At 35.8% G+C, this 27,210-nt stretch overlaps 1 protein-coding gene across 4 annotated transcripts in view; it reads left to right on the top strand.

Moving 5' to 3' along the window:
• Positions 1-27,210, top strand: part of TMEM117 (transmembrane protein 117) — a 498,717-nt gene that overhangs the window by 396,558 nt on the left and 74,949 nt on the right. For all 4 annotated transcript variants that reach the window (XM_046013709.1, XM_046013713.1, XM_046013710.1 and 1 more), the window contains one exon: positions 20,397-20,556. In XM_046013709.1, the coding sequence (XP_045869665.1) occupies positions 20,397-20,556 (160 nt within the window). The remainder of the gene's footprint in view (positions 1-20,396; positions 20,557-27,210) is intronic.

The following is a 27,210-nucleotide window of genomic DNA, read 5'->3' on the forward strand; positions in this document are numbered from 1 at the left end:
GGAAATGTTATCTTATGTCATACAATAATAATTTTAGGGAGGTCCGATATCTAAGACAAGTTTTCTTATGTCTCTAATTGTATGACTTTTAAAGGAGGGGGGCTTCTAAGTTTGTTATGTGATTTTTTAAATTACCATATAAGTAATACATGAACATGACAAAAACAAAAACAAAACAAAACTCAAGTAACAATGAAACATGTAAAATGGAAAGCAAATTATTACTATTCCTAGTCCCACTCTCCAGAGTGACCCCTTAAAACTTCCTGCATTTAGTTCTGTTTTTTGTAATCCTGAAAAATTTCACTACTCTAATTTTTTTATTTATAAGTTTAAACAGTAACTCTTAACTACAAACTATCAAAGATGGGAAATTTACTCTCTTAAACTACCTCTGGTGCCTCTCCCAGACTGCTCTTTGCAAACTTAACTTCTGTTTCTTCTAATCATTACTTTAAATAATAGCCATATATTTCTCTTTCCTCTTCTCCCTCACCCTCCAAGCTATCAGCTATATTATTTTTACATTTTTGAGGTTATTACTAAGTACACATTCTATTCTTGGAATTGTAATTGTCTTCCACGTTTCATCTATTGATATAGCACAATATTGGTAAACTCATGAATGGTTTTTAAATCATGTTATTTTTTAATTGAATTCAATAAGGAATCAAATAAAAATAAGTATTTGCAATGCAATTAAGGTGATGACATTAAATTTGGTCGAGTGGAAAAGCACGTAACCAGTGCCAAGGTCAGATAGATTTTTTTTTTTGTTTTCACATTCAATCAGTTGTCCAGAGTCAAGGATAGCAAGAGAAGAGAATAAAGTGAAACCTACTAGGCTATTTTCACTGAATTTCCCTTCCTCCTTTTAAACATGCCATCTCCTTGCTTGGAGCATCTCTAGAATGTCAGAGATTTGTGTGTGCCTATGCTCCTGCTCCCTTCACTCCATGTCACATCTGTGAAATCTAGTATCTTCTTTTTCATGAAATTCATCCAAATCTCTGTCTCACTGGTGCCTGCGTGGCTCAGTTGGTTAAGCGTCTGCCTTCCGCTTAGGTCATGATCCCAGTATTCTGGGATCAAATCCTGCATCAGGCTCCTTGCTCAGCAGGGAGTTTGCTTCTCTCTCAGTCTCCCTCTGCTGTGCCCCTGTTCTATCTCTCTCTATGACAAATAAATAAAACCTTTAAAAAAAAACTCTATCTCATATTCTCATTGCGATTATAGACTTATTTCCTTTTATAGCTCCTCAGTAAAACATTAATAGTATTTGGAGTGGTTAACAAAAATATTCATCATCTTAAAGTAAAAGGTTTTTATCTTTCCATATTCAGAAAACTGCCTAAAAACTTAATTTGGTTTCTTCATTTTCAGTTGGCTGGGATTTAATCTTTACTTAAAGCCCTTTAATGCATCCCTACAAACAAGGCTTTTACTAGAAAAATTAAAAATCGTATGTTTTACTAGAAAAATTAAAAATCGTATGTTTCCGTAACAAGTATGCACACTTAAGAATTTGAGACTTGGCATAAGCATGAATAGGGGTCTAAACATGGCTTATTTTGAAAAACAGAAATGGATTAAGGCTATTGTAAAAGATAGATTCAGATGCCTTTTAGGAGCAAGAGTAATACAGTTAAATACCAAGAAGTAGGAATTTTTTTAAAAAACTAATTTTCTTTGGTTTTCTTTTCACATTATTTTCTTCTCTCTCTCTTTATATTACACTGTTTTTCAGATAAGCTTCAATTCCAGGGCAGGCTTCCCCAGTTCCCCCTCTTACACACATTTCACTTCCCCTTAGTAATAGCCCTGCTGGGGTCTAGTAGGAGAATTATATAGAAACAAGAGTCTCTTCCAAACAATACCAACATTATAGCCTCTCCTATCCCATAATGAGCAGTTTGAACTACTATCACAAAGGTGAGAAACATCGATGTTTTGATATTTCTTTTGGGGGTTCCCTACCAATATACTGTAATAAAACTCACCGGACTCACACCTTGTTAATCAAGCATGCACTTAAGTTCATGTGGCATCACCAATGTCAGAGGAATCGTGCACCAAAAAGGGTCTAAGAATCTTACAATGAAAATGAGGAAAAAGAGGATGCAATCTTTGACCTTCTAAAATCCCTAAACTGGAAAGGAAGGCAAATGTGATTCAGAGACCCTATTCTCAGATAAGGAAGCGGAGGAGCTTAGTGAGCTAGGTGACTAAACTCTAGGCATGAGACAACAACTGGGTTAATTTCCAACTTTGAACTGAGTTTGACTCATCCAAATTTTATATTAAAAAACAAAACGCTCCATTGGAATACTACCTAACAGAGACTGGCAACACCCAGATCTTTTAAATGTTCTCAAAATTAATTTTAATATGATAATTTTTGAAAACAACTTCACTAAGGTGATGGGTGATATTCTCTAAGTCCCCACTGTCACCAGCTCAGATATTTCTGTGCCTGCATCAGCTCACACCCAGTGTCAGAGTGGGTGGTTTTTTATCATTTAGTGCTACCAAACAAAACAGAGAAAATGATAACCAATGATAAATCAGTTTGTGTGTTTTTTTTACACATCACCTCTAATTAAAAAAAAAAAAAGACATTAGTCTTGTAATTTGTAATTTGAAAGAAAATGTCCCCAACTACGTATGAGTGATAAAATTTGTAGTAACTTTATCATTGAATACTTGTTGAATACTTTGGAGAAAGAAAACTAAAGGATGACTGAATTATTGTCTTTGAAATGTAATAACCTTGGGCAGGCACCATGGGAGACTTGGTCAGTTAAGCATTTGCTTTCAGCTAGGTCCTGATCCCAGGGTCCTGGGTTTGGCCCCCAGTGGGATCCCTGCTGAACAGGGAGCCTACTTCTCCTTTTGTCCCTTCCTCCTGCTCATGATCGCTCTCTCAAATAAATAAGTAAAGCCTTTAAAATAAACATAACATCATTTCAAATGTTCAGTGTTATTTCACATACATTACTTTATTCAATCCTCACAACATCATAGATAGGTAAGTCATAGTAACATACTGGCTAAGAGCTTGGCATTGGCGTCAGAGAGAGTTGAACTTATATCTAAGTCCTGTATTTAATAGCTTTGTGACCTTGGACAGGTAAATAATCCTTCAAAGTCTATATTCCTAATGCAAAATGAAGTGATTAATGTTATTCATCTCATAGGACTGGTTTGAGAATTGAGTATATGAATGTAATAATGTAATTATAACCCCCTGATATATTTTAACTATCATCATCACCTATTTCTTTTTCATTGTCTCGTAATCATTGTCATGATTTCAGAGATCAAGAAATTGAGTCTGAGAGGGTAACTGTCCTTTCCAAGTACACATGAGTAAGTAGTATGAGCCACAACTAGAGACCAGTTCCTTTCTTTTTTTTGACAGGGTCTTCTTTTTAAATATATGAAGAATTTTTCTCAATGAATAGATCTTGACTCATAGTCTTCTAGGACTATGGTAGTTAAGTTTAACTAAGAGGAATTACATCTGGGTATTAGGTGGCATTTAAATATGCTTGGATGCACTTTCACAGTGTCATTCTTTCTTGTTGAATTTTAAGAAAAGACATAGGTACAGCCTTCCCTGTATAATTATTTATGCACGTGGAGACAAGTAGCTGGAGCAAATTTTCTTTTAAGGCTAATTTTGGTTTTCTAATTCAGTGAGCATTTTCCGGTGAATAGACATTCCATAGAAGCCTAGGTTTATTTTCCAGTTTGGATGGATAATGATTTTAGTTAATCTTAATTATCTTAGATATCAAGAGCTACACATTTCTTTTTTTATAGCTGGCTTGGAAATCTTTACAATAAGCAATTATTTTAAGGTCCCAAGATTCTTAGTTTTAGACCTATATTATTTTTCTGTTGCTGCATAACAAAATACCACAAACTTAGTATCTACCCCCCATTTATTGCTTTAAAGTTCTGTAAGTCAGACATCTGCCAAGATACGGCTGGATTCACTGCTCAGGCTTAAATCAAGTTGCCAGCTGGCTGCATTCTCATCTGGAGCATAGGGCCATTTCCCAAACTCCTTCTGTTGTTGACAGAATTCACTTCCTTATAGCTACGGGACTGAGGTTCCCATTTTCTTGCTGCGTCTGTCGGGATTGTTCTCATTTCCTAGAGATGCCTCATATTCTTGTCCCCTAACCCCCTCCATGTCACCAATAGAAAATCTCCCTCTCACATTTCACATCTCTTCAACTGTCTCTACTTACCCCAACCAAAGAAAACTCTGCTTTTAAAGTGTTTCCATGATTAGGTTAGGTCCACCCAGATAATATCCCTTTTGAGTAACCCAAGGTCAACTTAGTAATCTTAATTAAATCTTCAAAATTTTTTCTTGAAATATAAGAGAATATAATCACAAGAGAGATATCTTAACATATCCATGGGTTCTGCCCATTCCCATGGGGAGAAGATTATACCCGACAAGGATCATTGGCCACCATCTTAGAATTTTGCCTACATAAGAGCCTGAGGATGTGGGACAAATAAACACAGGCTTCTGAAGCTATCTGAGTATCTGTCTCATCAACTTTTGTTCTCAAACCAACTCTCTCCCCAACTTTCTCTTTCCATAATTGTCATCCAAGTTTAGCATAAATTTCATTAACTTTACTTTGAAATATATTTTGTATGTTTTCTCTGCATTGTTATAATTTAGTTACAGCCATATCATCCATGCATTACTGCAATAATCTACTTTCTATTCTTCCTCAATCTGAGCTCTTGTGTCTCTCCAGGACTGAAACCATCCTGCAAAACTATGTCTCTGAAGGATATACTAATTTAAGGACAATCAATAGGGTTTCTTTTCTATAGCATCAAATCAAACCTTTATAGGAGACTTTTAAGGACATTAACAATATGGTCTCACCTATAAACCACCAGCCTTATTTGTGCTTCCTACCCAACCCATATTCCCTATTTTTTGTCCTATCTAGACTGGTTTCTGCATTGCCTCACAATACAACACTATGATTCCTAACAGTTTTTTCCTCTGCCTGAGATGATCCTTTGTCTTAATTTTTTTTTTCTCTTCCCTCAAGGCAAGAAGTAATTCTAGTGCTACCTTAAGACTTTCCTTTATTCCTGATTATAGTTTGATACATCATATATGATAGTCTTCTCTCCTTAATTAGATTAGAGCTTATATCCCTAATTGTGTTATAAAGTACTCAAGAGTAGGTATATTTGTGTCTTAGAATTTTGTGCTGATATATACTTGTCCCTCAAAATATACATCCTGATTACTTTTTCTTAAAAAGGAAGCGATTAAGTCAAAGTCAAAATCTATTACTGAGAAATATATGTCTACAAAACAAGTGGCTTTAAAGTGGGTGCTCTCTGTTCATAAAACATACCAGAAAATTGGAGCATTAAATACCTTTGCTTGAGATATTCAGATAAACTCCAGTGACTCTGCCAATTTCTTGGCTAATTGCCATCAAGTGGTTTTAAACTGAATTATATAAATAATGCCTCAATTTTCTCTTCCTTTGCTGGTAGAGATCCTAGGAGCAGAACACACATTAGGCCTGAATCTCAGTTTACAGAAAAGTATCTGAAATTATATTTACATCCGATTTTGCAATTTTCAGAAGACTCTTGTTTTGAAGGAAGGAATGCCTTTAACAATAGTCCATCTTTAATCTTTATCTCCTAAAACCTCCATGGGGTATTTGAGATTTTTGGCCATCAATTCATTATTGAAATTATCTTTCTCTTTGGCTTCTATAATATTGTTTTCTTCTGGATCTCTTTATATGTCACTTCATATATCTCTGGCCTTACCAGTCTCCATCCTTCTCTGGATACACCATAAAAATAGGTGATCTTCAAGATTCTGTTCTTGATATTCCTATTATCTTTTTCATTTTTATGTTTTTACCTGAAAAATCATACTCATCTCTGTGATTTTAACAATTACTTATATTTTAACATTCACTTGTAATTCAGGACGTGACTTTTCTTGGGCTCAGATTCCTATCCCCAACTATTATTCATTCCTGTATAGATATCCTGTAGCCTCTTCACCTCAACAGCGTCTTTGAAACAGAATTCATAATATTTCATTTCTGCTTTCTTTCATATTTCTCACTTCAGTTAATGGCATCACAGTCCCCTTAGTCACACAGTTTAGAAACTGCAAACATCTGCCACTTTTTACCCATGCTTCACTACCCACGCACCACCATTTCCACATTGTTTCAAATTTGTCTTTTGCCTACAATATTCTTTCCACTGTAGAAACCTATTCATCTTTTGGGTCTAATTTCATTAACCCTCCCAGCTACTCTGCACACCTGAACAAATGATTCCATATTCCTGCAGACTTCCATAGCATCATGGTTCGTAACTTTGGATATAATTGTCTCATATATGTTAGCATCCTTCAACTTGCAACAAATTCCTTAAAGGCAGATTGTTCCTCTGTCCCTTCAACTTAACTCTGTGCCTTTGGCACAATAATGCTCAACACTTGTTTCTTGAATTCTCTGTGTCCCTGCATGCATTACAATATAACTTCCTTATTCAAAAAACCATAACCTTTTCTCAATCTTATACGTAACCTGAAGTAGCATTTTCTGTCAAGGGATTTTCTAAATTCTTGATGAAACTACACTTTCTCTATAGCTTCAAAATTCTTCACTGGGTTGACCAGACAATGTTGATGATCTGCTTTGTAACACCAGTAATTAATTACTAATTAAATTAAATTTACAAGTCGGTCCTTTGTTAACTAGTGCTGGCATGTTCTTACCGTTTTTGAGAGAGGCAGTGTTGTTGTTTTTTTTTTCCAGTTTGTCCTGAATTATTCTTAAATAAATGAAAGATTCTTCACAAGTTTAGAAGAGAAACTAACTATATTCCTGTAGTAATAAAGCTTTAGGTAATTTTCAAAATCCCTTCCTTTAGAATTCAAGACTGAAGTATGTCTCTTATCAGTCTTAATACTAATATTTTGATCTTCCATTGTGACATGACGTTACTTCTTCCTTTAAATATTTTTGTACAACTTTTTAGGGAATTTTTCTGTTCCTATTTTCTATTTTCATCTTCTTTCATAAGGAAAGCATTTTATGTTCATAATATCTGCTTTTCTAGCTATTAGATCACGTGCCCATGGTAATTGGAAAGATTTTTTCTTCCAGGGGTATTTGTGCAGAGTTTTGGAAGCATTCCTTCCAATGGACAGTCTCCTGCTGATACATCCTTTTCCAGAGATGTTTGAGATGATGCTCAAAATATATTCTGGCCTTGGTTTTGACTTCTGTAAACATCTTAGCTTCAACAAAGTCACAAAATTTTACTCAAACCTTTATATTAACCTGTATCTAAATACATCCTATTTTTATTAAAAACCAAAGAGCATACTTTCCTCCTACTCATTCCTATTTGATGAGACCCTAGTCTCTTAATTTTTTTAAGCAAATTTAACAACAGGAGAAGATACAAGTTGGCATGTTAAGTTTAACTTTTCTGCTTTGTATTTGTAAAAGTCAAAATATGCCTGGAGTATCATAGCTATCATTTTATTTTTCATTAGACATTTTTCATTGGACATATTTTTCATTAGACATATTTAAATTAGACATTTATTTTTCATTAAACTGTAGTTCTTGCTGGCATTACCTGTAGTTGATGTGTCTATATCTATAGTCTTATCTTTATTATCATTTTCATTACTGAACTGGTAGTAATATTTTATACCCAGGGCAACAATTACAAAAGTATGTCTCATTTGTTGTCCTCTATTAAACTGATGAATGATTTCATATGTATAAGATAATTCACTAGTAAGAAAAAATTGGGCTGGTGAGTTTGCTAAGAGACACAGAAGATTAACGTGCCCATTTGGTTTATCCAACCTAATTTTTGTTTGTTTGTTTGTTGGGTTTTTTGTTTTTTTTTTTGGTATTGCTTTGGCTTCTTTCCTTAGAAACTCCATAAACACTGGAAGAAATGCTATCAATTGCAGTAACATTTGAGCTTGGTGAAAGGTGAGGAACAAGCATTATCTTCTCCAGGTTAAATAAATTCACTTATTTATTCAATTGTATTTTAAGGGTCAATAATATGCCAGTCCTTGGTAATAAGTAATAAACAATATATCCCATATCCTCCACTTTGTAGTCTGCTTAATATTATTTTCTCTAAAACATACGTTCTACTCCACACCTTAAAGTGTGAGGCACAAATGTCTTCTCCTGAACAAGACTACCTATGCTTTATATCAATAAGGTGCTTTCAAGTACCTCTGGGTAAACTGACATCACTCAGACATAAGTAGAAGAATTCAAGCCACTAAAAAAATATGTCCACCTCTTATAACTAGGTCACTGATGCTCAGGATCCTGCATAAGCTGCAGTGGTTTGACGTTGCAGAAATCTAAGGGGCATTGTTTATATTATTTAGGATGTCAGGACACTGCTCACATAAATTAAAATCTGCATGGCCAAATTCTCCAACCCAGATCCATCTTTTTCAGACTACTTCTTTCTTGGCCTTTCAGGAACAAGAGTTGCTAGATTATTGCTCATTTCCATCTGTCGGCACTTTTTGAGCTCCTGTTGTGTTCAGAATCAGGGCACTTCTCTTCATAGAATAACAGAGAGATATAAAGATAAATAACACATAAATGTTTGGCTTAATGGACAATGTTAGAGTCTAATAATTTCCTTTGCAGATTTCAGATCCCAGCAAAAACAAGTTGAGTTAATAGCTACATCTCCTTTCTGGGATTCTATCTTAGCAAATGTGTTCAGTTTGGCCAAGAACAGACAGTGACATTTACTTTAAAAAAGCCATATGGACCACAAATAAGTGAAACCCTATGATACTTTACTCTCTCTGCTTGACTTATTTCACTGACATGGAGGACATTGGGAGGTGGAGAGGAGAAGGAAGTTGAGGGAAATTGGAAGGGGAGGTGAACCATAAGAGACTATGGACTCTGAAAAACAACCTGAGGGTTTTGAAGGGGCGGGGGTGGGAGGTTGGGGGAACCAGGTGGTGTGTCGTAGGGAGGGCACGTATTGCATGGAGCACTGGGTGTTGTGCAAAAACAATGAATACTGTTTTGCTGAAAAAATAAATTAATTAATTTTTTTTTAAAAAGCCATATGGAGACTCTGTGCTCTTTTACTAGGTCACTTAGCACACTTTACATTTGTATTCCTTTGGTGCTTCCTGATCTCAAGAATAGGAGACACTAAACCATTCATTTCCTTACCAACTTCCTAAACAGAAAACTTCACTTCATTGCTTGGCTACAGTTCTGAGTAAACTTACACATTTCAGGATGGGAACTGGCCTGAGGATCCAAGTGGGGATGGTCTCATATCATTGCAGGGGTGGGGTGCCTGGGTGGCACAGTAGGTTAAGTGCCCGACTCTTGGTCTCGGCTCAGTCATGTGATCTCAGAAGGGTGATATGGAACCCCACGTTGGGCTCCATGCTCAGAGTGAAGTCTGCTTCAGGTTCTCGTCTTTCTCCCTCGGTCCCTCCTATCATGCATTCTCTCTCTCTTTCTCTCCCTCTGTCTAAAATAAATAAGTCTGTTTAAAAAAAAAAAAAAGGAATTGCACTGGCAATGTTGGTAATTAAAACAAGCAAAATGTAAGGTGTTGGCATTCTCTCATGGCCATCTGTGACTTCTTTGTGCTGGTACTTAGTGTTCAGAGTGGAACTGGATGTTTGAATTGGCTCTCAGTTTTGTAATGAAAAGTGAAGAAAAGCATTCTTCTACTAATACCTGCTTGTATTTTTTCTCTCTAAACAATGTGGTTAGAAGTATAATATTTAAATCATTTTAAATTCCATTTCTATGCCACATTTCCTTTCATATATTTAAAACCTTGAAATATAATACCATAATTGTGACATTACATTTACTATCTTGAGCCAAGCATTCTTTTAGTGTAGTGGTAACCTTAAACCTTTAATTTTTATTAGGATTCTCAGATTTTTATTTTGCTATGAGAAATAATGAAACATGATCTGACTTGTTTTAGTTGAGTTTCAACATTTTGTAAAAAGAAATAGAAGTGATTTTTATTTCCTTTTAGATGTTACAATAATTGTACAGTATGATCAGAAATGCATGTAATATTCATGACTAAAATAAAAGATTATAGACATTTTAGGGCATGAATATAACAAATATATTAAAACACATAAATCATAATTATGTTGAATCACATGTAATGCTATCTTTAGTAGTATAAAACATGGTCAAATTTTGGCAAGTTTATTTGGCTCAACATATATTCAGAGAATTTCTATATTCCTGCTGTCTAGTTTTATTAAGATAAAATTGTGTGATAGTAACTCTAAGTGTATTAGACCTTAGAAGCCTATATAAGTCCTTCTGTTTTTCACTTAATGCCTGCTTTCAGGCTATTTGACTATGCAATAAGTGTATCTTAAAATGGTTATGAATAGAAGAAGGAAAATAATATTAACTAATTTAGTTTCTTAAAATCAAAGTTCAGTAATTTTAAAAATCTAGAAATTATGGTGAAGAAGTCATTAGGACTATGAGTTAAACCATGTTTTGGGGATTATCTGTACTTACTTACATGTTCTATTCTGTCTCTTATCACCAAATATAATGGATATTTGAGTAGGATGTAAAAAGAGTGTGTTTTCAGATAAGATCAAGATGATATTATATTTTTTAGAATATCTGTAGATTTTTATTTTTTTTTTTTTTTTTTTTTTTTTTAAAGATTTTATTTATTTATTTGACAGAGAGAGATCACAAGTAGGCAGAGAGGCAGGCAGAGAGGGTGAGAGGGAAGCAGGCTCCCTGCTGAGCAGAGAGCCCGATGCGGGACTCGATCCCAGGACCCTGAGACTGTGACCTGAGCCGAAGGCAGCGGCCTAAACCACTGAGCCACCCAGGCGCCCCAGAATATCTGTAGATTTTTAGCTAAAGAAAGTGCTTTGCTATAGACTGAGTCCTTCTCGGGTTCAGTAGTTGGTCATCACAGTTGTCACTGGAAGTCTGTGTGACATGAGCAAATCCCTTAACTCCATGGAAACATTTTTTTTGGTGCACTTTACCAATGACTCTTAGTGTACACACAAAATTTATACTTCCTTACCAATAATTCAGTGGTTCCCAGGAGCCCACTCAGAGGCTGGGAACCATTGGATTAGAAAAGCTCTGTTAACCCTTCTTGGTTTCACATTCTTTTTTTTTTTTTTTTAAGGTTTTATTTATTTATTTGACAGAGAGAGATCACAAATAGGCAGAGAGGCAGGCAGAGAGAGAGGGAAGCAGGCTCCCCGCTAAGCAGAAAGCCTGATGCAGGACTCGATCTCAGGACCCTGAGATCATGACCTGAGCCGAAGGCAGCAGCTTAACCCACTGAGCCACCCAGGTGCCCCTTGGTTTCACATTCTAACTCTTCCTTTGTTGTTGCTATAAGAGTTGTTTGTTTATTTTATTAATTTATTTTTTAGAGAGAGAGTGTAAGAGAGAGGATGAGTAGGAGAGGCAGAGGGAGAAAGAGACAGAATCTCAAGCAGACACCTCCCTGATCAGGGAGCCCAATGCCAGGCTTGATATCATGACCTTGAGATGATCTGATCTGAGATCAAGAGCCAGATGCTTAACCAACTCCATCACCCAGCTCCCCCCACTTTTTAAAAGACTCTTACCAATCTAAAAGGAATCAACAATTGAGGAAAAGCAAACAAACTAGAAATATGAAAACATGAAATTGAGACTAACCACTCGAGCTGATAATTATGTATGAGTTCTTTTCATTTGACTGGTAGCCAGAAACCAGAGACAGTGAAATTGATGAGCCAGTGTGTCCTACTGGTGTTGGCTGTAGTGTGAAAGGAAATAATCCAGATAATTGTTTAATTGGATGCTACTTAAAAGAGCTGGAACTCCCCAAGAATCGTGGTCCAGAGTAAACATCTTTTCAATCATATTGGTTAAATAAAAACCCAAGGATGTTGCATTGATGGCCAGCATTTATGAGGTTACATACTGAAAATATTCCTTTTAACTATTCCCTGCCAGTTCTTGTCAGTCTCTGTCAGTTTCACTTTTCAATGTTAAGTATTTCTGGATGATAATTTTCCAATATTTTACCTGTAGTGGAAAAGGAAAATAAACCAAATCCTTAGCTACACAGTTACAGGAGGATAATATTCAAGAGCTTCCTATGAGAGGCAATTCATACAAAGGTGACACAAATCATCATAAGTCAGCCTGGATGAGACTCATTTTATATCATTTATATCTTACATTTTGTTACTCATGAAGTCTGTAACCCAGATGAACTTTCTGTGACTCAGTTTCTGCACTTGTAAATTGGGGGTGGTGATAATAGGGTTGTAGTAAGGATTATACAAGTTAATTTGTGTAAAGTGCTTATACCAATGCCTGGCAATTACAAATGGCACATAATGCTAATAATAGTTTGCTACCATTGCTGTTTCTTTTGTAGCAGTTTCACGTAAAAAAAACCAAGTGCTTTTGTATATTCTAACTGAGTCATGGCTCTTTTAAACTGGTGTTCTGACTGAATTATCATGGAATGGTAAAGTCTACAAGTCTTCTTTACCAGAAGCAACTGAGAAAAACAAACCGCGTGCAATACATTTCTTTCTATAACTCTATCTAGAGAGGGGGCTAAATACATTTTGGAAGTGGAACAACCAATTAATGTATTTCAGTCACTCATTTTCCTTTCTTTTTTCCATTTGCTTGAGACTTTATTTTAAGGGCTCTTTCTCTGAGCTGTATGACTTCATATTTAATGATTGCCATTTTAATTCTTTTCATAGTACTAAGTATTAAATATCAGACAGAAAACTTCCTTTAATTTCCATTTGGAGTAATAAAATATTACCAGTAACTTTTTCCTTGATATCTGTAGCAATACTCTGTCAAAGCAGAAGTACTTCATAAAGCCAGGAAAACATCTATGAAAAGCGCTTAAAGTATTATATATTGGATAATTGAAAATATATCAAATAAAACAAATATCCAAGAGATGAACTTGGGAAGCTTCCACACAACAGGCATGATAAATTCCAAGTACCAAAAAGTTTTAATGATTAATTTTAATGATTCATTTAATTTAATGATTTATGTATTCACAATGAGATTATTAGCATGAATAAGAATAACTCTTTTGTAAATCTTGAAAGAGATGAGGTTTCCGATAGCTTAGCAAACACTTATTCCAAACTTCCATATTTTGACACCTAAAAATGTGCCTTTGAATATTTAATTTTACATTACCAGTTTATATATTTAGACTAATGGAGTAACGTTAGAGTATGAACTCCTGTGTAATCAACTGTCCTCACAAAATGAGATCCAGGTATATCTCAGGAAAAGTACAGGGGTGATATTAAAAAATATTAAACTGTAGACTTCTGGAGAAGATGGTGGAGTAGGAGGATCCTAAGCTCACCTCATCTTATGGATATAACTAGATAACACCCACATCAGTGTAAGTAACCCAGAAAATGATCTGAAGACTGGTAGAACAGACTCCACAACTAAATATAGAGAAGAAGCCACATCAAAGAGGATAGAAAGGGTGGAGATGTGGTCTGGGGCCAAAGGGACCTGCATAATTATCCCTAAGAGAGAGTGACACCAGGGACTTGGAGAGGGGAGAGCAGCAGACACTCACACCAAGCACCCCAAGCACCAGGGACCCAAGTGGGGAAGACAAATTTCTATAACAATTGTCTTTGAAAATCAGAGGGGCCTAACAATCAATGGGGCTTAAGATCTGGAACATTAAAAATCAGTGGGCTAGGCTCTGGGGGGACAAGGAGGGCAGAGACCCCACCTGTAAAGAGACAGCACAACAAACAGTCCTGCTGAGGTATAACAGAGTCTGGGGTACACAGGCAGGAGATTTATTTACTAATCTCAGAGCATGTTCTGGAAGGACAGGGATCTTTGGGAGACCCCTGTAGGAAAAAAAGAACTGTTGGGCACCATTTCCTTCCATGGCCCCCCAGCCTAGATATATGGACACCTTCAGGAACCAGCACAAAGCAACACTCTCCACCTAGCTTGCTAATAGTGCCTATCACCCATGCTCACATCTGTGGATCTGCCCCCTCTAACCCAGCTGGCCTAGCAGGAGTTTACCCTGATGGCTGCAAGTCCCCTTGCTAAGTGAATGAGGATGGACTTTGCTGGCACCACATGTCATGCCTCCTCTAACATGCCCTTGGTCACAGCCCATTCAAACTGGTACCACAAGACTGGCAGTAGGCAAACAGCCCCCCCCCCCAAAGCCAATACCAATCCAAAGTGTCTCCTACCGCAAGGAGAGGAGAAGATAACCACGTATATTAGTCTAACTATAGGCCCTTCCACCAGTGAAAGTTTCTCAAGGGACAACACAGGTAAAGCACCCTGTAGTTCAGTGCTACTGCATTTCTGCCAAATGCCTAATCTGACTCATCTCCAGCCCAAGGCTGGCCCACTAAAAACACAGGGACCCAAACCTGCCCACAATAGACAAAGAGAGTCATTGTAGGTGAATGGATTGAAAACAGATGTGGCTCAGCTAGAACAGTAGGGCCCATGCAGCATGCACAGAGGATACCCCTGAAGTGCTAGGTTCTGGTGAACAGGGGACACTGCACAGCAGGGCAAGACCTCTTCCTCATAAGGCCACTAAACTCAAGTGCAGGAGATGTAGCTGACTGCTAACACACAGAAGCAGACACAGAGTGTTAGACAATATGAGGAGACAGGAATATGTCTCAAATGAAAGGACAGGACAGAATCACAGCAAAAGAGCTAAACAAAATGGAGATAAATAATAATAATGTAATGGTCATAAAGATATTTGCTGGATTTGAGAAAAGAATGGAAGACCTCATTGAGATCTTCAACAAAGAGATAAAAAACATCAAAAATTTTTTTAAAAAAAGAGATAGAAAATATCAAACAGAACTAGTAGCAGATGAAAGACTCAGTAACTAAAATTAAAAATACATTACATAGAATAAATAGTAAACTAGAGCAAAAGAATGGATCAGTGACCTTGAGGACAGAGTGACAGAGTAAGGAAAAGAAATAAAGTTGAACAGGAAAGACAAAAAATAATAACAAATGAAAATAGACTTAGGGAACTCAACAACACTATCAGGTGTAATAACATTTGCATTATAAGGAACCAGAAGAAAAAGAGAGAGTAGGAAGCAGAAAATTTATTTGAAGAGATAATAGCTGAAAACTTCACAAATCCAGGGAAGGAAACAGACATATAAATCCAGGAGACACAGAGAGCCCCCAAAAGAATCAGCCCAAGAAGGTCTAATATCAATAGTCATTAAGATGACAAAAGGTAGTGAGTGATAGAGAATTTTAAAAGCAGCAGGAGAAAATAAAACAGTCACATACAAAGGAAACCCCACAAAGTTTTCAGCTGATTTTTCAGCAGAAACTTTGTAGGACAGATCGGAATGGCATCATATATTCAAAGGGAAAAACCTGCAACCAAAAATCATCTATCCAACAATGCTATCATTCAGAATAGAAGGAAAGATAAAGAATTACCCAAACAAAAGGTAACGGAATTAATGAGCACCAAATCTGACCTACAACAAATATTAAATATTTGTCTGTCAAATAAGTAAATGAAATCTTTAAAATAAACAGAAAAGTAGGAAACACTGAAGCATTTGAATTAAGTGTATCTATAAAAATCAGTCAAAAGAATCACAAAATAAAAGGATGTAAAATAGTACACTATATACCTAAACATGGAGGGGAGAGGAGTAAAGAATGAGTTCAAATTTAAGTGACCCTCAATTTAATATAGGCTTCTAGATGCATAAGATTTTATATATAAACCTAATGGTGACCACAAATTAAAAAACAACAATATGATAGATATGCAAAAAATGAAGAGAAAGGAATCTAAGTATATCACCAAAGAAAATCAGCAAACGGTGTGAGAAGAGAACAAGAGAAGAAAGGAACAGAGAAGTACCAAAAAACCCCCATAAAACAGGTAATGAAATGCAGTAAGTACATACCCATCAATAGTTACTTTGAATGTGAATGACTTAAGTGTTCTAAACAAAAGACATTTGTAATGGAATGGATAAAAAAGCAAGAATTATCCATAAGCTACCTACAAGGCAATGCGGATTGAAAATGAGAGAAGGAAATGGATTTATTATGCAAATGAAAGTCAAACTTTCACTATTTGCAGATGACATGATACCGTATAAAGAAAACTAATAACTTCACCAAAACACTACCAGAACTGATAAATGATTTCAGTAAGCTCGCAGGATACAAAATAAATATACAGAAATCTGTTGCATTTTTACACTAATAATGAAGAGGCAAAAGGGAAATTAAGAAAATCTCATCTACAATTGTACCAAAAAATAAAATACTTAGGAATAAACTTAACCAAGGAAGTGAAAGACCTATACTCTGAAAACTATAAAACACTGAAAAAAGAAATTGAACAGAACACAAAAATTAGAAAGATATTCCATGCTTATGGATGGAAGAACAAATATTGTTAAAATGGCCATACTACCCAAAGCAATGTACAGATTTAATGCAATCCTTATCAAAATACTAACAGCATTTTTCACAGAATAAGAACAAAAAATCCCAAAATTTGTATGGAACTACAGAAGACCCCAAATAGCCAAAACAATATTGTAAAAGAACAAAATGGGAGGTGTCGCAATCCCAGATATCAAGATACCCTACAACACTATAATAATCAAAATAGTATGGTACTGGCACAAAAAAATGACACATAAATCAATGGATCACAATAGAGAGTCCAGAAATAAACCCAAGATTATGTGGTCAATTAATCTTGAGCAAAGGAGGTAAGTATATGCAATGGAAAAAAGAGAAGTCTCTTCAATAATTGGTGTTGGGAAAACGGGAGAGCTACATGGAAAAGAATGAAACTGGACTACTTTCTTACACCATACACAAAAATAAACTCAAAATGGATTAAAGACCTAAATGTGAGACCTTAAGTCATAAAAATTCTAGAAGAGAACACAGGCAGTAACTTCTCTGACATTGACTATAGGAACATTTTTCTAGATATGTCTCCCAAGGCGAGGAAAACAAAAGCAGAAATATACTGTTGGGACTACATCAAAATAAAAAGCTTTTGCACAGCAAAGGAAATATTCAACAAAACTAAAAGACAACCTATTGAGTGGGAGAAGATATTCACAAATGACATATCTGATAAAGGGTTAGTATCCAGAATACATAAAGAACTGATAAAATTCAACACCAAAACCCCCCAAATAATAAATTATAAATGGGCAGAAGAAATGAAAAGACATTTCTTCAAAGAAGACATACAGATGGCTAACACGCATGAAGAGAATCTAGACATCACTCATCTCAGGGAAGTGCAAATCAAAACAACGAGATGTCACCTCATTCCTGTCAGAATGGCTTAAATAAAAAATTCAAGAAACAACAAATGTTGGTGAGGATATGGAGAAAAGGGAACCCTGGTTCACTCTTGGTGGGAATGAAAGCTGGTACAGTGAATGTGGAAAACAGTATGGACAGTCCTCAAAAAAATTAAAAATAGAATTTCTATATGATCCAGAATTACATTACTTGTTATTTACCCTAAGAATATAAAAACACTAATTCCAAAAGATATGTGCACGTCTGTGTTTATTGCAGCATTATTTACAATAGCCAAATCACAGAAGCAACCCAAGTGTCCACTGATTGATGAATGGATAAAGAAGAAGTGGTTTATACATATACAATGGAACATTACTTAGTCATTAAAAAAAAAAACCTTGCCATTAGAAATAACATTTATGGATATAGACAGTACAATGCTAAGTGAAATGTCAGTAGAGAAAGATAAATACCATAAGATTTCACTTGTGGCATTTTAAAAACAAAACAAATAAAATAAAGAGACAAACCAAAAAAGATACTCTAAGCTATAGAGAATAAACTGATGGTTGTCAGAGGGGAGATGGGTGGGGAATGGGTGAAATAGGCGAAGGGGATTAAGAGAACAGTTATCATGATGAACACTGCGTAAAGTATAGAATTGTTGAATCACTATAATGTAACCTGAAACTAATATAACCCTGTATAGTAACTATAGTGGAATTAAATTTAAAAAAAAAAAGGCAGATCCAACTGGAATGTCTTTCTGGGCACTTATTCCTTTCATAATGTCTGATCCTTGGATGAAATTCTACAGATAGAGAAGCCATCTCATCCTGATAAGGGTGAAAGTCTTATCAAGAATAGAGGAGAAGGATGATAAAAGGAGCATTGTTCTGACTGATAACTATTGGGCCAATATATGCTATTCAGAGATATCTTATTTCATGAAATATATAAACTTTTTACTTGCTTAGGAGAAAGACAAAAAAGAAAAAACAAAAACAAATTGACTTAACCTGGAGAGAAATTTGTTTAAAATCCCTTTATTCTTATGTTTTACCATATAGTATTTGCTGTTTCTTTCTATTGAATTATAATAGTAATTTAGGATTCCTCCCATGCTTAATTAACCCATTTGAATTTCTGGAAATAATCAAAGGTATTCTATGGTAGTTCAGACGATCTATAATTTATATTTTGGAGATCATGTGCGAAATTCTTTTGATAGCTTGCAATTTAATAAAATTAGTAAGTTTTATTAGAAATTTTTATTTTTCAAAAAAATTTTAAATATATCTTTACTATTTATGGGGGTGGGAAATCTAAGAGGTCGTCCATTATTTTCATTCTATCAAAGTATAACTTGTTACAAAATAAGAAATTGTGAAAAGGAAACCCAGTATTTAGGTTTAGAAATCTGCTTTGTTCAACTTAAAAGAGGTGGTCTAGGATGTTCCATATCACTCTCTTTTTGTATCAATTATCATCAGACATCAGAGGGCAAAAACAGTTAATTTCCAAAATGGGTTTGTGTTCTTCTAAGGTGTTATTTCACCCCCATATATTTTTTTCCATTTTTCTTTTCTTCTCTCTTCTTTTAATTTCCTTTTTTCCCTTTCCTTTTCTTTTTCTCTTTCTTTTTCTTTCTTTCTTTCTTTCTTTCTTTCTTTCTTTCTTTCTTTCTTTCTTTCTTTTCTTTCTTTTAATAAAGATTACTTTATTGAAAGTAAAATACAAAATAATTACTCTTTTTTATTTTCTCTTTTACAATTTAAACATGATCAGGTATGTTCAGGGCGGCATAGCCATAGACTTCTCATTGTAGTTCCAAACAATATCCAGATACCAATATAGCTCTGCAAGCAGAAGCGAAACCACATTATAGGCAATTCTCTGGCAGATTAAATTTTTGCATTTTCATTTACTTTTCACATTACACATTTCAGATTTACTTTGAATGTCAATATTAAAGACTAATTTGAGTAGCTCCTGGATGGTTTAGTTAAGCATCTGCCTTCGGCTTAGGTCATGATCCCAGGGTCCTGGGATGGAGTCCTACGGTGGGCTCTCTGCTCAGCAGTGAACCTATTTCTCCTTCTGCCTGCTGCTTCTCCTGCTTGTGCTTTCTCTGTCAAATACATAAATAAAATCTTTTAAAAAAATAAAGAATAAAGCCTAATTTAAGGACCTGCTTTTTATAAAAATCTTAATTGTTACAACTCCCAAAAACATTCGTTGAATTCCATATGATATAATTATATAAGATTTTATGGGGGTTAGAAAGATAAGAGATAAGGTTGGGCCCCTGGTATCTTATAACAAGGAATGGGTAATCAAACATGGTATGACCTGGACAGGTCACTAGGCCATCTATGACCCAAGACCTATGAGGAAAAATGGCTACACTGTTGGCGTGTAAGGGTGGTTCTTCCATGGAACTCCTCAGGCTGTGAGGATTATGATGGGATTGGTCTAACTCTCCCTCTCTTTTATAGGACAATAATAGAATTCCAAGACTTAACTCAGTCACTCACCATCTGCCTTATGCTCTTACATAGGCATGTCTGCTACCTTCAGTAAATGACGCACATGTAATGAGAGCTACACACCAATGTTCTCTGTGGGACACATATTGCACTAGCCAAGGCCATTTGTAATATTTTTGCTGATAATTATTTGTTCTATAATCATTATCTTAATGTTCTTAAGGGAAAATCCTGGGGTGGATGCTATCATACCTTTTTTTAAATTGCTTTTGGAAGAAAGCACTTAACTTCTTTGTTCGTCTTCATTTTGGTGAATATGCCTTGGCAAAGGGTACTTGGCAAGGGTAGGCACTGAAGACAGTCCAGATAGCATGCAGTCTTCACTGTCTGTATCATTATGTCTGATGTTCTTTAATGAACGTCTTGTTCCTCGCAGGACTGTTCTCTTTACCCTGACTTCTGTGGTTGTACTTGTCATTACAACTGACTGGATCAGCTGGGATAAGCTGAATCGAGGTTTTTTGCCCAGTGATGAAGTTTCCAGAGCATTCCTGGCTTCTTTTATCTTGGTCTTTGACCTCCTTATTGTCATGCAGGTAAGTGTTTTTGTGTTTTCCTTCTCTCCCTAAAGCCGCTCTATGCTTTGTTACCAATATAACTAACACTATGTACAGTGAAAACTCCCCAAAGCTAAAGAAGTGCATAGTTTACAGTTGCTATTGATGGGGTCCTCTCTGAGCATGCTTTCATCAGTTTTACCGGGAGGATATGCCAGCTGAGGTTTTATGAAAGGAGCACCAAAAATCCATTGTCTGAACATTGCAAGGTGGACCCTGAGAAACCGTACAGCATGGTGATGTTTTCTGCCAAGGCTTCAAAACAAGGCAGAACAACAACAAAAAACCCTGTCATTTAGTAAATGAAAAGCTACAGAGATGAGGATGATATAAAGCCAGCAAAGCAGGGATAAGCAATTGCCAGAGCAACTCAGGATTTTATAGCAGTTGAAATGGAATGATGTAAAAATGCTTTTTCTGGTTATGGAAATTATCACTTTCTTTCGGTACTCACTAGGGATCATTCCATTTTCATGTAAACAACATTTCTGCCCTGCTCAGCACCAGACTGTTTGTACAATAGCATTCCTCTAACCACTGCTACTCGTGTGATCTGCCGTGGATGCTTTGGGGTCTTAGGACCCCCAAATGGAGGAACGTTCCTTTGTATGAGGCTGAAAGAAACATTAACTATTTCTTGGCACTTTATCTTGTTCATTAAATGTCCATTCATTGGCTAGACTTCTTATTGGTTTTAGGAGGCAATTTGGGGTTTTCCCCTCTGAGGCATTGTAAGTTACCAGAACAAAGGCCACAGTGGCTGAAGGGAAGGTAAACACCATTGTGTTCCAAATTTATGTGAGATTTCACAAGATGGCAGGTTGGTTTTCTCATTTCCAGAGGCAAAGAAGTGATATTCTGTAGTATCTTAAAAGAGAATAACAGTTTTGTTTTGGTTTTGGTTTTTTTGCTATATAATATAGCCCAGGCATTAGTTTCAAGATGATTCCTAGAGTATATTGCTATTTTAGTGGATAACAATTTAAAATATATTATCAATTTAAAAAATTATATGAAATTGAATGTTTGTCTCACCTAAAAATTGATGTATTTTTTATTTTCTGTGGGCTAATTTAGCATAGTGGAGAAATTAAGAAAGCATGGAAGGTTCCATATCTGTCTCTTACTTGCTATATGATGTCCTCCGGATACTCATAAAATCAAATTTGAAACACTAATGCAATAATGCATGATGCATTACTTGTTTAGAGGCTGTTCTTATCTTCTTTCATCTAATACTCCTAAATGATACACTTCCTTGCGTGAAGTATCTGCTTTGGTCAAATGGCCAAGTCAAAGGTATTAGTAGCCGAGCAGACCATCGTCTTTTAGATTTTTTTTTTTAATTTGTGTATGTGAGAGTATACATTTTCTGACTTTGTACTACTATCTGTCACCTTCTACCCTCTTTTACATAGTTTTAATTATTGTTCCAATAAGGTCACTAAATCAGAGACTCGAGGGGGGAAATGTAGCATTGCAATTTACAGGTGTTATGGACTCGCTAGTAAAGAGGGCTAGAAGAAAGGGAGGATAGTCAGGATTTATGCAGGCAGAGTCAGCAGCACTGGGAATGGGAAGGCGTTCTAGATGAAAGAAGGGACATGAACACGTGGAGTCAGTCGAGTGCTCAAGTGTTCAGAGAGTAGCTCGAGCACCGAATGACTGAAAACAGAGTTCGTGCTGAGGAATGTATCAGTTTGGACCATTTTGGCTGCAAGTAACAAATAACCCTGCCAAGCTAGCTCCATCAAAAGGAGAATGTATTACTGCAATGTATAGATGTCCTACAGAATTAAACAGGACGGACGCAGTTCCAGTTTAGGGACACATGAAAGCAGAGACCAAAGTATACCAAGGAACACTGACCTAGTTTTTGTTCTCCATCTTTCCTCTTTTTTTTTTTTTTTAACTTCTGTTTCATTTTCTTCTCTTAATCTAAAGCAGCATTTTGAGCTTCCCAGTTCACATGGAAGAAAGTGACTGCAGCCAGCACCTCAGAGGGAGACCACTCTCTAATTGTCAGGTTTAATTCCACATTCCTGGGGAAAGGATTGTAGGGACTGGATCACACCCATCAGTGAAATGACTGGGGGTGAGTCCACAGAAGAGCAGAGCTACTGGGCCTTAAAAGCCAAATTAATTGATGTCTAAAATGAGGAAGAGTCCAAAAGGAGGCCCAAGAGGTAGGGCCCTAAACTCTTTTTCTCTGTCCTTCAGTACTGAGTCAGCTGGCCAGGCCAGTAGATTTCTCTTTTGCTATGTCTCTTGTAGCATAATCCTTCCTTCTCATTTCTCTACTTCTATTCAGTTCTGACTCTCCTCTCTACAACTGTAAAATAACCTCCTGTGGATACTTCTGCTTCCAGAAGTCCCCTTGTCCCATACACTCTATGCGGCTCAGCCTCATAAACTTCCAATCTGAAATGCCATTCTGTCCATGCCTCTTCTCAGCCACAGTGACTCCACATTGTCCAAGAATAAAGTACAGACCCCAAGAGTGTGCACTCAGTGCCTCCCTGATCTGGCTCTGGCTGTGTTTCTCTCACCTGTCTCCCAGGTTCTAGCTCTACCACAGACCAAAGGGCTTGTTGTTTGGCCCCTGACCACAGAACACTTATTCCAGGATGTCTTTTTCTCTCTAGATGTGTCTCCTTCTGCTCTGTTCATCTAGACCCTGACATTGAGCACCGTGCCAATTCCCTCTCATGAAAACCATGTAATCACTTCCTCCATGGAATTCGTGCAGCACCTTTTACCTGGACTACACAAATCACAACTTCACTTTTTTCCTGTTCTGTGGAGCAGGAACTATAGCTTATAACTATATTTCCCTGGAGTCTCCCTACCACAGAGTCTTACGTGGGCAGCACTATGCCCAGAGTAATAACTACTTGCTGAGGAAAAAGAAGTGATATTTGAGCACTGAGTCTCATGCAAACTCTGTCCCCCTTTGGGAGCATCATGTTGAAATGTTGGGAACTAGTGCATGAGCATTTAAGAAAGAGAATGAATTTTAGGAAGCAGAGCCTTGGAAGGCGTATATGTTCAAGATATTTTAAAATATTTAATACACATATCCTAACAAGTCCAAAACCAACTAAACTGTGATCTGCTTCATTCCAGATTCACATATTTCAGACAAAAGAAAAATAGAAAAGTAGAAAAATTAGTGGAAATGAAGGGAATAGTTTTATTAAAAGATTTTTTCTCATTAGACTTATTTAAGTGATTTAAAAGCAATTGACCCTAGACTTTTCTAAAACTAGAAAAATTCAACTTATACTATCAAAAGATATTTAATTTGGGGTTAAAAAAGAAAAGAAACCTTTAGAAATGGCACTACTTCTGTAAAGATTTTACCCTAACAAAGTTAGTAGGTCAATTCTGAAAACTTGTAGAGAGAGTATAGTTATTTTTATGACTATTAAGTAGGATTTGTCTACATTTATCATAAAAATCATTTGTTGTGTCACATTTTTCTGTAGTTTTAGTAAAACCACTAGAACTAAAGCATAAATGGATGCTAGTAAAATATAACATGTGACTCATAAATCACACATTTCTGCAGAACATGAGAATTGTAAAAACTCTTCTCTCTGAGGAAATCTTATCTCAAATTCTGTTTAATATTTATAATTTTGCCTTTGATTTTTTATTCCTTTAGTTCATTGCATAAGTACCTAATTTGCAGTTATGTCCCATCCATTGATCTCTCGTTAGATTGAAGAAAAGATATACCTAAATTATGTAATAGTTAAAAATGTAATGTACTGTAAGAAGAAGAAGGTGTCCTACGAGTCCACCTACTCAAAAGAGAGAGAGGAAGAGGTCAGTGTAGACAGAATAGTAGGACAAAACTTCAAAGAAGAGATGACAGTAGAAGGATAGGCAGCTAAAGTTTGAAAAGACAAAACAAAAAGACAATTTTCTACAGCAAAGACTAGTATTATAATCACAGTAAGAATTCAGTTTTGCTCCATTGTGTTCAGAAAACATTGGTGAATTCTATTTTTTATTTTTTGAGGAACCTCTGTACTGTTTTCCAGAGTGGCTGCACCAGTTTGCATTCCCACCAATAGTGCATGAGGGTTCATTTTTCTCCACATCCTCACCAACACTTGTTATTTCTTGTCTTTTTTATTCTATCCATCCTAATAGGTGCAAGGTGATATCTTACTACGGTTTTGATTCACATTTCCCTGATGATTATTGAAATTAAAAATAGAAATATCATATCCAATAATTCCACTATAGGTATTTACCCAAAGAGAATGAAAACACTAATTTGAAAAGATATATGTACTTCTATGTTTATTGTAGCATTATTTCCAATATCCAAGATATGGAAGAACCCCAGTGTCTATCTATAGATGAATGGATAAAGAATGTGTGTTGTATGTACGGACTATTACTCAGTTATGAAAACAAAATTAGAGCTTGCCATTTGCAACATCATGAATAGACCTAGAGGGTATTATGCTAAGTGAAATAAGTCAGACAGAGAAAGACAAATATCATATGATTTCATTTTATATATGGAATCTAAGAAACAAAACTAAGGGAAAAAAAACAAAAAGTAGAATTAGACCTGTAAATATAGAGAACACGCTGATGGTTGTCAGAAAGGAGGAGATGGAGATGGGCAAAATGGATGAAGCAGAGTGGAAGATACAGCCTTCCAGTTATAGAATAAGTAAGTAACAAGAATAAAAAGAACAGCATAGATAAATATATTCTATAATATTGTAATAATATTGTATGGTGACAGATGGTAGCTATACTTGTGATGAGAATAGTATAATGTAGAGAGTTGTTGAATCACTATGTTGTATACCTGAAAGTAATGTAACATTGTATGTCATCTGTACCCAAGTTAAAAAAAATAGCCAAACTCATAGAAACAAAGAGTAGAATGGTAGTTGCCAGGTGTTGAGGAAAATAGGGAGAGGTTGATAAAAAGGTACAAACTTTCAGGTATAAGATGAGTAATTTCAGAGGATGTAATGTACAACATGGTGACTATAATTAAAAATACAATCTTGTATCCTTGCAGTTTACTAAGAGAATACATATTAAGCATTCTCATGAAAAAAGTAACTACATGAGGTAATGGAAATGTTGATTAACTTGATGATGAGACTCATTTCAGAATGTATATATATAAAATCATCATATTGTATAGTTTAAGTATATTCTAATTTTATCAATTTCACCTCAATAAAATTGGAAAAATACTGATAAAGAATGACATAAAAAAGTAAACAAAACATTTACAAATTCATTCCTACTGTACATCACATCAGGTGCTAGAGACACAGGACAGTGGGAAAGGAAAAAAAGATTAATGATACAGTCCACAGGAATTTGTAATCACAAAGGAATTCATAATCTAATAGAATAAATATGAGTAGAAAAGACATTTTAGGAAAACTGTCTTTAGAAGAATTTTTTATTGAGGTAAAAAGCAAAAAACCTTTGCCACTTTTAAAATTCATCTCCCCTACCATCCAAAGATCTAGTTGCTGTTATAAAGGCTTTAAAATAAAGGAATTTCGTCTTCATAACATAAAGAACATTCTGTGCTTTTTAACTAGATAGGAATAAAGAGAATGAGAGAAGGAAGAGAAGGACTAGTTGGGGGGTTTGGGGAAGGGGAGATAGGGAGGAGGAGAGGAGAGGTGTAGAGCCAGAAAGATGGGTGTAAGTGGGGATAACTTGAGGAACCAGTAAAATTCTCCAGTGTGGATCGATGGGTAGAGACAGGTGGGATTAATCAATGGTAATCATCATGGCGACTGATCAAGTGTTATATCTCTTGTTAAGTTTCCATGCAGTCTTTGTCTCTCCTAAATACTTTACATAATTATTTTTTTTAAAGATTTTTTTTTATTTATTTGACAGAGATCACAAGTAGGCAGAGAGGCAGGCAGAGAGAGAGAGGAGGAAGCAGGCTCCCTGCCGAGCAGAGAGCCCGATGCGAGCCTCCATCCCAAGACCCTGAGATCATGACCTGAGCTGAAGGCAGAGGCTTTAACCCACTGAGCCACCCAGGCGCCCCAATACTTTACATAATTAAACCCTAGGGGATTAGTGTAGGGAATATTAAAAGCTGTTGAGTTTTACAACTGGATCAGTGTAGTCTAGCATCAGGATAGCATCTGCTGAACAGAGTGACCAGGAGGCAGAGGAAGCTGTGAGAAGATAAGTTTCTGGGAATTTATAGGTAAGTACAGAAATGTGTTGCCTTGAACCTCTTCTTTAGCATCCTCTCCTCTAGAAAGTTTCTCCTCATCACCTACTATTATGTGTGCCTCTTAGATTTATGTATATAAATAGGTACATAATATAAAATGTATATATATAGTATCAGCTTTATGTGCTTCAAGGAGATAAAAGAAGTTTTCTAGAAGAGAAACTTTTAAAGAGAAGAAGGAAGATTCAAGGATTATATTTTGGTGAATCCTCACACTGTGGATAAATCTTTTCAACACATCTCTTTCTTGTAATTTATCTACATACTTGCCTAGTACCTTCATATTTATTTACTACATATTTCCTGTAACATGTGAGCTGCTCAAGGAGAAAAACATGTTTTTGCAATTTTTTCACTCCCACGGCTAGCTCATGTTC

The sequence above is a fragment of the Meles meles genome, chromosome 7 (genome assembly GCF_922984935.1).
Source record: "Meles meles chromosome 7, mMelMel3.1 paternal haplotype, whole genome shotgun sequence".
Classification (NCBI taxonomy): Eukaryota; Metazoa; Chordata; class Mammalia; order Carnivora; family Mustelidae; genus Meles; species Meles meles.